The following is a 12,373-nucleotide window of genomic DNA, read 5'->3' as shown; positions in this document are numbered from 1 at the left end:
CGAAAATTTGATTAAGCAATCACATCATGTGCTTTGATGTTAAGAAAAGTTAAATAACATATGATTTTGAATAATATTTTTAGAAGCACTTGTGTTGATTGAAATATCCGAATAATGACTCGAATAAGTGAATGGAATAGAAACTCGGAACTTCTAAGCGATAATTATGAACTGTCTAACTAAAAAGACAATGAAAACACTCTTGACATTCAGTGGAAGTACCTAGGCCGGTACGTTTCCGGTTCAGGGACATGAAAGGAATTCTAGTATTTCGTCACTTACCTGCCGCTACCACTTGGAAAACACATGGCGTTTTTTGCACTCCAATAGCATTCCGGCCCCAGCACGATATCGTTCCATAGTCGAGATCCGACGTGGGAGTGTAATTAAGCCGTGATAAGCCGGTCTTATGGATTTGTCGTTTTTTTCAGCGTTTACCGGCGAAAAAATCAGAGAAGTGATAGGAGGAGAGAAAAAAAACACAAATCAAATTACAACAATCTGAAATATCTACCGTGAAATGGCATTTGAAGCGGATTGAAACATGGAAAGACGGAAATCCGGGGGTTTCGTGGGCGTGATTAGTGGTGATAGGTCCGATGTCCTTGCGTTTACATCAACCATAAACCAGATTAAAACGAATCAGTGGTCGTGTATAAAAGTTCAGTTGAGGTGGATAAATTTAACTTCAATCGTATGGTTAGGAGCTTAGCTTCTGGTAGCCTTTGACTGTGATTATTTCAATCTCATGGTTAGGAGCTTAGCTTTTGATAGGTTTTGACTGTGATTATTTCAAGAGTGATTATTTTTAGTGCACTTTTGACTATATAACAACAAAACATATTTTAACAACAATTGAACATGGTTTTCGACGATTTTTGATGCAGAATTTGGGAGGATCGATTGGCAGCCCAAGAAAGTTTCTCATTGTATCGAATATTTTGATATGCTTGCATAAGACCAAAGCGTACTTGACTCAATACTCCGATGTTTTACATTGCACGATGGGCCACGACAGGAAAACAAGATTATAAAATTGAAGATAATATTTTAGGAACAAAGCGTCTTCAGCAAAGTTAATGCTTATTATATAAGCTTTATCTTGAAGTTTGTTGCACTACATTTTTAGATACAATTTTCAACTTCTATATTTCTAATTTTAGCATTGTACATAATATTTTGATTGTAACTTTTTAGTTTTAATTTTTTTATCGAAGTGACGTCTTCTACAAAGTTTTAAAGCATAAAATGCATACTCAAGTGAACGCCTCCTTATTACTATAAACATTGTATTTTACGAATTGGACGGAATTTTCGGTTTTACAACACTTATAGAACTGATCATTTTAAGAGGTGAGCCAGCCTAGGGCTGAAAGCGTCTGAAATAAAGACAATAATGATAATAATAACAGTTTTAAAATATGCAGATCAATCCTCTGTCCAATCCAGGGAGAAATGGATCCCCCTTTTTCCTCTATTCAAAAATACAGGCATTGGAGAGGCAAAACGATCGGCCGGTCGCCGTAGTTTTGTTCTGCTTTGCGCGGGTGAGTAAATGAATCAGAAAGTGAAAGTTTGTTCCTTGTCCAGTCGAGTTTCTCCAGTAAGCGGATCGGCCGGTCGTCGAAATTTAGTTTTGCTTTGTGTGGAAGGCAAAATGATCGGCCGGTCGCCGTAGTTTTGTTCTGCTTTGCGTGGGTGAGTGAATAATTCAGAAAGTGTAAGTTCCAGACAGCGAGAGTGTTATTTCCCATCCCATAGATCGCATCACTTACCGAAGTGAATCCAGATAAATTATCCCTCGTAACTTAAACGATATCCTATCCCAAGACAATCGTGGAGATGCAGAGGTATACTCGATCTCTAGTAGCAACGAGAGTTGGACTAACAATCCTTCTCTTCCTATATAACCTTAAGGACGTGGCCGACGCCATTATTGACTTTAGATATTTGAGCTCCCGAAACGTGTACATCGAGAATGGGTAACTAGTCCTAAGCCCCATTTATTGTGTTCTCTGTACAATTTCGCAAGTTGTAGTCAATCACAGCATCTACGAATTGTGCGGTCATAATGCTCATGCTCATTCAAAAATACAGGCATTGTAAAATGACGGATTTTTTCAAGAAAAATAGTGACTCACCAAAAATGTACTCACTTGGTTATGTAACCATTTTTTTGTGCTCTAAAACTTTGTAGAAGACTTCGTTTCGATAAAAATTAAAACTAAAGAGTAACAATCAAAATACTGATTTTTTAGGGTCACTCTAACATTATAATTTGAAAATATCATAACTAATGATACAAACGACGTACAAAAATGGTTCCTTCAGCAAAGTGCATCAAAATTAAATAACGATGGGTTACGCCGGGAAATTAGGAGGAAAAAAATATTTTCCCTTGAAAATGATATTTAAGGAAGTGTCTTCAGCCAAGTTAAAGGTTATTATTTAAGCTTTATTTTGTTGCAATAGGGTGGTCCCACTACATTTTGAGATAAAATTTGTAACTTCTATATTTTCAATGTTATTTAATTTGGCAGCAAAATAAAATTTCCATGAAGAATTAGAAATTTTTCATAGAAAACTAGGAAATCGCCAAGGAAATTGCCAATAAAGAAAACAAGGAATGAGCAATAAATGAATACATATACAATTTTCACAAATTATGCAAAATTTCCATGAACAATTGAGAATTTTCCACAGAACAAAAATTAATTAGCACTTTTAAAAGCAAAAAAATGCAATTAGGGTAAAGTGCATTATTACTGCACAATGTAAACATTTCTAGCATTATTTTCGAAAACGTCGTATGTCCAAATGAGATACTCTCTTTCATTGCGCTCTCTTTCACTAATATCGAAGCTAGTTTTGCATTTATTACAATATTTCCACCGCAACACGCTAGACAAAGCTATTTTCTTCAGATCTCTGTGAAAAAGTCCGATGTAAATGCTAGTAAGGCTTCGTAATTATCGAAAAAGAAAATAAACAAAGAGAGCTTCTCTTTTGGACTTACGACGTTTTCAAAAATGACGCGAGATTTTGCTATGATATTCCATCGGTAGAGCCTACCGATGATTTGATAACATGCATTGGAAATGCTATGGAAAGAAAAATTAGATGATTTTTAACAATTACCTATATAAAAAATAAACACGAGAGTGTCCATTACGTTTTTGGGGATGCTGGGTCATTAGGCCGAATGGTCATTAGGCCGAACGGTCATTAGGCCGAATGGCCATTAGGCCGAATAAGAACTGGGGAGTGGGAAGTGAGTACAGGCCGGACTCGATTATCCGGAGGCTCGATTATCCGGAGTAATATTTTTACCCATCTTGCAAAAATAGAAATATTATCTTTGTGTATCCGTAACGGATCCAATATGTGCAAGACATATAGTGACTTTCTCGCTTTCCCTAGGGAACATCCATAAATTACGTAACGCTCAGAGGGGGGAGGGAGTGTTGCCCGAAGTGTGACAATCCATACAAAAATTTGCAATGATTCATACAGGAGGTTGGGGGTTGAAAATGGCCAATTTTTGCATTACGTAATTAATGGATCTTCCCTAAGGGACTGTTCACAAATTACGTAACGCTTTAGGGGAAATAAGGAAGTCAGAGCAAGCGTTACGATCCGTAAAAAAATAAACCTTTCATAAGTTACGAGAGGGAGGGTGGGGTTACAACATTATAAAATTCAACGTTACGGATTTTGTGAAAGAACCCTAAGGGAACGGAAATCAAGAAAATTCATAATTGGTCATTGTATGAATTTCAATTCGAAGCACCGAAATTGATATTCAATTCAAAGCACCGAATGCTTAAAATAATTCGTATGTATGTACATTCTTTGTACAGCATTGACATTGTGATTCATGCCACCAAATGGTCCTTCAGACTCCCCCTCGTACCGCTTTTTATATGGAAGGTTTAATTAGTTTGTATGAATCGTGACGCACGGCCTGACCCTTTCCCTTTCCGTCCAGCGTTACGTTATTTGCAATCAGCCTCAATATTTATATGAAAACATAATTATTTCACCAACGGTGGTCCATGTCTGGATAATGGTGTTCTATATTCATAGTAACAACAAATGGCGCTGAAAAATCTTTGTGTTTGGGAAACATCCATAAATTACGTAACGTTTGGAGGGGGGTGAGTTCCTGAAGTGTGACAATCCATACAATTTTTTTAATTACCTCATACAAAAAGTGTGACATAGGGGGGAGAGGGGATTGAAAATGGCCTTTTTTGCATTACGTAATTAATGGATCTTACCTAATGATGAAACGAATATTTTCATTTTCAAAAGAATCACTCGGCCAAGGTGATCCATACACAATGTCATACTCAGAATGTCGGGCAATAACCCGGTGAAAATGGTTCCTGATAGGGATCCGCAGGAGACAAGAAGGCGAGGAGCGCAGAGAGCAAGATGGATCGATTTGAGGTCTTTCCGTGGACTACAAAGTTGGCGACGTGCATCTACAGACCGAGCTGAATGTAGATGAAATTTATGTATTGCAGAGGCCTTTGTTTGAATAAATCAAATGAAATAAATTCCTATGTTAGAATGTCAAATGGTGCTATGCAATGACATTCATTTTTTTCTTTGTTTTATTTCATGGACGTTCCGGAATTTTCGGAAGGCTACGAGATGTATAAGCCGCAATATCAAGTGCATCTGAAAAATCTAGATGTTTAATGATAAAATTTAGAAATTTTCTTTTTTTTACCCTCCACACGGTGGTTAGAGGTGTGTGCCGTCGCCGCCAATCCCGTTGAAACTCAAAAGGATTTCTCGTGAAAAAAAACAATTTTTCATGAAAATTCCATACAATTTTCGTTGAAAAATCGAAAAAGCTTAATAACTAAGAACTTTCATTAAAAATTCTGAAAAATTTCCTTCGTTATCTCGAAAATACTACCGTTGAAATTCTAAGTAAATTTCCTTAAAAATTTAGAAGATTTTTTTGTATAATTTAAAAAAGGAAGACAGGATCACCGTCTTTGACCAGAGGTCGCACAGACTGAACACTTAGCATTAGACAACGGACAGGACATTCACACAGCACCCAGTGAATCAGAGGAGCGTTTTCCGTTTCACGAAATGTTTTCTCCTACTAGGGCGGGAATCACACTCACACTTGCAAATTCCAGAAATTTCCCGGGCAAATTATAAAGAATTTCCTTTGGGAATCTCAAAGAATTACCTGCGGAAGTTTCCAAGAATTTCCTGTTGAAATCCACATAATTTCACGTTGAAATCAAATGTTTGACGGGGAAGGGCCGTTTGTTGTTTTGCCGAATATATCATTAATCTGAAACTCGACTGGCATTTGGCCGAAATAGACATATGGCCGTTAATGTCGTTCGACCGAACAAGTCATTTAGGCAAGAAGACCTAGATGGTCGTTTGGCATAAATGGGGCATTTGGCCGAAATGAACGTATGACCGAAAGTGTTGTTTGCCCGAGCTGCAGAAAAAAATCGTTTGACCGAAAATGTTGAATGGTCGGACGAGGTGACATAAGGTCGAAAACGGTTTGGCCAGAAATATCATTTGGCTGAAAGCGACCTACGGGTGAAGATCAGATAATTTGGCCGAAAAAGACGTTTACTCCGACAGCTCATTAATTCAAAAATGGCGTTTGGCCGAACGGGTCGTCGTAATTCGCCATAGAATCTGATCAGCCGAATAACATTTTCGGACAAATTGCTTTTCCTGCTGAACTACTATAGAATTCGGCTAGATAGCTTTCGGCTTAACGTATTATTCGGCCAAGTGGTATTCGACTTTTCACTTTCCACCAAATGATTTTCAACCAAACGACCCTTCGTCTTTTGAAAATTTTCTCGTAGAATTTCCGAAGAATTACTAATGGACAACATAAAAAATTCCTCCTTAGCTGTGCGGTAAGATGCGCGGCTACAAAGCAAGACCATGCTGAGGGTGGCTGGGTTCGATTCTCGGTGCCGGTCTAGGCAATTTCCGGATTGGAAATTGTCTCGACTTCCCTGGGCATAAAAGCCTCATGATATACGAATGCAAAAATGGTAACTTGGCTTAGAAACCTCGCAGTTAATAACTGTGGAAGTACTTAATGAACACTAAGCTGCGAGGCGGCTCTGTCCCAGTGTGGGGATGTAATGCCAATAAGAAGAAGAAGAAAAAATTTCAGCACAAATCCAGTTGAAATTCCGTTGGAAACAGTTTTTGTGAAACTTAAAAAAATCACAAGGAAATTCTGTTTAGTGGAAACTCAGGAAAATTCTCGATGAGAAAAAAATCGAAGCGTGCATGCCCGGTGGCATAGGCAAACTTCTAAACAATTTCCCGTGAAAATTTCAAAGAATTTCCGGTAAAAACTTTAGAGCATTTCCTTTTTAAAACTCGAAAAACCCCTGGTACAGTTCATTAGAGTTTTCCGGCGAAATAAAAAGATTCCCCCGTTAATGTTTTAAATATATCCTAAAAAAAACTTTACGTTTCGAACGTAATAAACAAATCGGAAGGAAAAAGGAAAAAGGAAGAAGGAAGAAGGATGAAGGAAAAAAACCCAGATTAATCCACCTAGCGGTGATGGTGCCTTTCTCGACCTTCGTAAAATGTGTGTGCTTGAAAAAAGATGAGCTAGTGGCTAGGAGCAAAAAAGACAAATTTCTTTGTCCGTTCTATGAAAATCAGATTATTTATGGCAAAGATGTTGTAGATCCAGTTGAAAACCGAAAATCATATTTTGTCCCATTTCCGGATGTCGCAACTGCATCGCGAGTGGTGCCCGACTATGACACAGTTGCGCACTACTCGCGATGCAGTTGCAACATCCGGAAATGCGAGAAAATGCGATTTCGCGGGACCTCGGTTCGGTTTTCAGCTTGATCTACAATATGCTAATAAGAATTTCGACATTTTTGTTTCCTTTTCCAATCGTTTTGACGTACATAACCCTGTTTTATTTCACCCAGTCATATATTTTAAGGATATCACTTTTGGATGTTAGTTGAACTGAAGCTCCGACAACACAAAAAGAAAACGAAAATGTGATTCCCATCACGCGAGCGGAGGGCAATATTTGTTATGATATAAATCTCATGACCGTCTTTCTGCCAAACTCCCGTATGAAGTGGGAGAGACAGAGACATCATCTCAGTTCGTCGAGCTGAATCGATTGGTATATAACTCTCCAGGCCTTCTGTAAAAGTTTGGTTTTTGGAGCGAACATACAGCCTTTTCGTATAAAAAGGCTAAAAGGCCATAACTTCCGATCCCATAGTCCGATCTAGCCAATTTTCAATAGGAAACAATGGGACAGGATTCTGCGTCGAATGCAACTTGTTGCGTGTGAATCGATTAAGGTTAGGTGTCCGAAAAATAGGTGTTATTTTTTGTGATTTTTATGAAAAAAGGTATTTTGGTCATAACTTCCGATCCCATAGTCCGACCTGTCCAATTTTCAATAGGAAACAATGGGAAAGGATTCTGCCTCGAATGCAATTTGTTGCGAGCAAATCGGTTGAGAATAAGTGCCTGAAAAATGAGTGACATTTCTTACGCAATATTTTCATATGAATTTGTATTTTGGCCATAACTCTCGATCCCATAGTCCGATCTGGCCAATTTTGAATAGGAAACAATGGGACAGGATTCTGCGTCGAATGCAACTTGTTGCGAGCAAATCGGTTGAGGATAAGTGTCCGAAAAATGAGTGACATTTTTTACGCGATTTTTTCGTATGAATTTGTATTTTGGCCATAACTTTTGATCCCATAGTCCGATCTGGCCAATTTAAAAAAGGAGACAGCGAGACAGGATTCTGCGTCGAGTGCAACTTGAGGCGAGCAAATCGGTTGAGGATAAGTGATCGAAAAATGAGTGACATTTTTTACACGATTTTTTCGTATGATTTTGTGTTTTGACCATAACTTTTGATCCCATAGTCCGATCTGGCCAATTTCAAACAGGAAATAATGGGACAGGATTTTGCGTCGAATGCAACTAGTTGCGAGCAAATCGGTTGAGGATAAGTGCCCGAAAAATGAGTGACATTTTTTACGCGATTTTTTCGTAGGATTCTGTATTTTGGCCATAACTTTCGATCCCATGGTTCGATCTGGCCAATTTCAAATAGGAAATAATGGGACAGGATTCTGCGTCGAATGCAACTTGTTGCGAGCAAATCGATTGAGGATAAGTGCCCGAAAAATGAGTGACATTTTTCACGCGATTTTTTTGTATGATTTTGTATTTTGGCCATAACTCTCGATTCCATAGTTTGATCTGGCCAATTTCATATAGGAATCAATGGGACAGGATTCTGCGTCGAATGCAACTTGTTGCGAGCAAATCGGTTGAGGATAAGTGTCCGAAAAATGAGTGACATTTTTTACGCGATTTTTTCGTATGAATTTGTGTTTTGGCCATAACTCTCGATCCCATAGTTCGATCTGGCCAATTTCAAATAGGAAGCAATGGGACAGGATTCTGCGTCGAATGCAACTTGTTGCGAGCAAATCGGTTGAGGATAAGTGCCCGAAAAATGAGTGACATTTTGTTGAGTAGTTTTGCGCACACACACACACACATACACACACACACACACACACACACACACACACACACACACACAGACATCACCTCAATTCGTCGAACTGAGTCGATTGGTATATAACACTATGGGTCTCCGGGCCTTCTATAAAAAGTTTGTTTTTGGAGCGATCATATAGCCTTTACCGTATACTTAGTATACGAGAAAGGCAAAAAAGAAGGAAGAAGGAACAAGGAAGTAGGAACAAGGAAGAAAGAACAAGGAAGAAGGAATAAGGAATAATGAACAAGGAAGAAAGAAGAAGGAAGAAGGAATAAGGAAGACGGATAAGGAAGAAGGACGAAGGAAAAAAAGAAGGAAGAAGGAACAAGGAAGAAAGAAGAAGGAAGAAGGAATAATGAAGGAGGAAGAAGGAAGAAGGAAGAAAGAAGAAAGAAGAAAGAAGAAGGAAGAAGGAAGACGGAAGAAAGAAGAAAGAAGAAGGAAGAAGGAATAAGGAAGAAGGAAGAAAGAAGAAGGGAGAAGGAAGAAAGAATAAGGAAGAAGGAATAAGGAATAAGGAAGAAGGGAGAAAGAAGAAGGAAGAAGAAGGAAGAAAGAATAAAGAAGAAGGAAGATACAAGAAGGGAGAAGGAAGAAGGGGTAAGGTGAAGAGATCACTTCTCATTTTTCACTTCTTGCTTCTTTTTGCTAATTCGGCCTAATGACCTTCGGCCTAATGACCATTCGGCCAAATGGCCTTCGGCCTGACATCATTTTTGGGGATCCATATTAGGGAAGATGAACGTCCCGAAACGGAACATGACAATCAAATGAAGTGTCGACTATATGGAAGCAATTTCCTATTATAGATCCCCAGGGGGTTTACTATAGGGCGAATTCAGTCAGACTTTAAAATGTTAAATTTGTGTATTTGAGTGTTTTATGTATGTATCGTGAAGAAGAGATGCAGAACTTGTTATTAGATATCAAGCAGAATTAATATGTTGAAAATGTCTCTACTCTTTATGACAGAAAGAGCAAAATTCCACTGATATGGGGTCCACTATTGGGCATTTTACCCTATAAAAGATGAATTTCTCATGAAAAAATCAAAATGTTCCACGGAAAAAATACAAAATGTCATTATTTCATTTCATTTCATTTCAATATTATCAATAGACAATTACAAATTTTTCCACAAAATAAAAAAATCCATAAAAAATTTAAAAAAATCACAAAATAATCAAGAAAGCGCAATAAAAAGTACACATTTCATGATTTTTTTTAGATTTTCCTAAGCATATGCGGTGTTTCGAAAAATATCGATTCAGGTGGATCGAAACAAAATTCCACGGAATTTCGCGAAATGTGAGCATGGCGAAATCTGATTTCTGGATTTCGTTTCGTTTCATTAAATTACAAACAAAATCGCTAGAAAAAACTAGTTTTTAACGAAATTTAAAGGAATTCCGCGGAATTTCAAAGCAAATCTAAACTTCTACATTAATTTTATCAAAAATTTCGGCTGTGCCGCTAAACAAAATCATTAAGCTGTTTTCGAAGTTTTATTTTATACAAATTTGTCTTTTAACGCCTACTACATAACCTCATTCTGAGTCGATAATCACATATTAAGTTTTCTTCTTTAAAATAGCTGAAGGCGTTTTATAGAAGAAAACTTAATACATATTTGTTTACATTTTATTAGAAAGAAAACAAAAAGTATCTTTAACTAAATTTTTGGGATATCCTATTTTTAACAATATTGATCCGACTCAATATTTAAGAACTCGGGCTTAGAGTGTTTATGTAATCAGATATGAAAAAATGATCAGATTCTGGAGCACATGCTCCAAGATGAATTATTTTGAAAGCGCTACAAATGCTGGTGTATTGCCTTATCACCAATAATATATAAACGGAAACGCAGCGATTTATCACACCCTACTTCTACTTTTACTGTAACTCTATTGATCGCAAAACAGACATTTGATTTCGAATGATATCAGAATTGCATATTTTATGTAAAACCAATTCAATAAAAATTCCATGAAAAAAATGAAAATTTCGTTTCGTTTCGTTTCGAAGTATCGAAAGTAAATCTATTTTTCGTTTCGTTTCGTTTCGAATCAACATAGACATTTTAAATTTCGTTTCGTTTCACTTCGTTAAAAAAAATGTGTGTTATCGCATACCCTTAGCTTTTCCAATCCAATCAACTTGGCAACTCATGAGTAATTATTCCGATTTCGATCCTAACTGCTGTAGTCTGAAGTTGGTATTCCCTGCGCCATCTCTCCCATACATCCTGCAGCCTCGTTTGGGTGAGTTGCAGAACATTGGGGAGTGCACTTAAGTCTGATTCCGCTATCGACTTGAAAGATGTGCCTATCAGAAAATGGACAGGTGTCAATGGTTCGGGGATATTGGGAATGTAAGACAGAGCTGTTAGTGAGTTGAGTCAAGCTTCGACCTGGACAAGTAGTGTCACATTGTCAGCTACAGGCAAATCCTGACCCAACGAATACCTTCCCTAATTTCCAACTCTGTGGTACTTACGAAGGTGTCGCTGAGTCGGGGGCCTCTCGTTAAGTAAGTACTATACCAACACTTCTTTCCCCTCGCAAGTTACGATGAAGATGGGCGTGGCCAGGAGTAGTAATACTCATGCTATTGTGATTTTTATCCTAGATTGAAATCAAGGATCACACCCACCTTGATTTCTGATAGCAATCTGAATAAGGATTTCAAAAGAAAAACATGAGTATCACTAGTGTCCAATCTACGAAGTACACCGTAACTATGTTATGCTTCGACCTGGACAGGTAGTGTAGTCAAATCCTCCGAATATAATGACGATTCACTTACTACTCGTAGCAAATCGTGTTTTGTTGATTGGATGGCCCATTATCGGAGTAAATATTATAGCAGCGACCACAAAATATTAATTTAATATGCGAAACGATTGTAGGAACCTGTCAATGGAGAAATCTGGCATCTATTCGGTTGTCAATTCATGTACTTTTTACGATATAATTAATAACTACGACAGCCACTGTTGTTTCATCTGGTTGGTGGTGTTCCAAGAATCTGCATCAGACGTATCCAGTATGCAGTTCGGCGAATAATCTCGGTATACGACGAAAGCTTGCTAATGTATACCCGGATGAACTCGTTAACTGTAGAGGCAGTTGATGCGGTAACTGTTCGCTGTTTTCCTGCCTTTTCCTTTCCTGATGTTGCAGTTGTTAGTAGTATTGGCCAATGAAAGGAGCTCTCCACTAAGCAATTGGAGCCGCACCAACAATTTTTTTTATGATGTCATGATGAGCAATTTCTCGGGGAATTAAAACTGTCGGATTTTGTTATCCTGGAACGCGACTCCGCCGACTGCCTTCCGTGTTTGTTTGGATTTTCGCCAAACCATTGGCGACAAACCACATGAACCACATGGATCACCAATGAAGAACATCAGTGGAAACCCCCCAAAAATAACCGCAGATTCGAGTCAAGTACGAAACACTGAACACGGCCTCACAGTTGAGGTCGAAATACGTATCTGTAAGGATTACAAAACGTGGTGGAATTAAATGGAAAAGTACTAAGGGGTCATCCACAAAGTACGTCACGCTTATAGGGGGAAGGGTTTCAAGAAGCGTGACGGCCCTTTCAAAAAATTTAGAGAATTAATACAAAAAGCGTGACGAAGAGGGGAGGGGATTGACAATTGCCATTTTTCTGCGTGACGTACTTTATGATCTTTCATAAACTCTTCTTATGACAGGTTTGGATGTTGGTGAGCTGTAGCAGACACTACATCTTCCGTGGCTGCCACGTTCA

General features: G+C 38.1%; 1 protein-coding gene across 2 annotated transcripts in view; it reads right to left on the bottom strand.

The window, feature by feature from the left end:
- LOC134205207 (hemicentin-1-like) overlaps positions 1-12,373 on the bottom strand; it is a 495,388-nt gene that overhangs the window by 60,948 nt on the left and 422,067 nt on the right. For both annotated transcript variants that reach the window (XM_062680249.1, XM_062680250.1), the window contains one exon: positions 283-406. In XM_062680249.1, coding sequence (XP_062536233.1) covers positions 283-406 — 124 coding nt within the window. The remainder of the gene's footprint in view (positions 1-282; positions 407-12,373) is intronic.

The sequence above is a fragment of the Armigeres subalbatus genome, chromosome 1, assembly GCF_024139115.2.
Source record: "Armigeres subalbatus isolate Guangzhou_Male chromosome 1, GZ_Asu_2, whole genome shotgun sequence".
In the NCBI taxonomy this organism is placed as follows: Eukaryota; Metazoa; Arthropoda; class Insecta; order Diptera; family Culicidae; genus Armigeres; species Armigeres subalbatus.
This window is presented reverse-complemented; position numbering and strand designations above follow the sequence as displayed.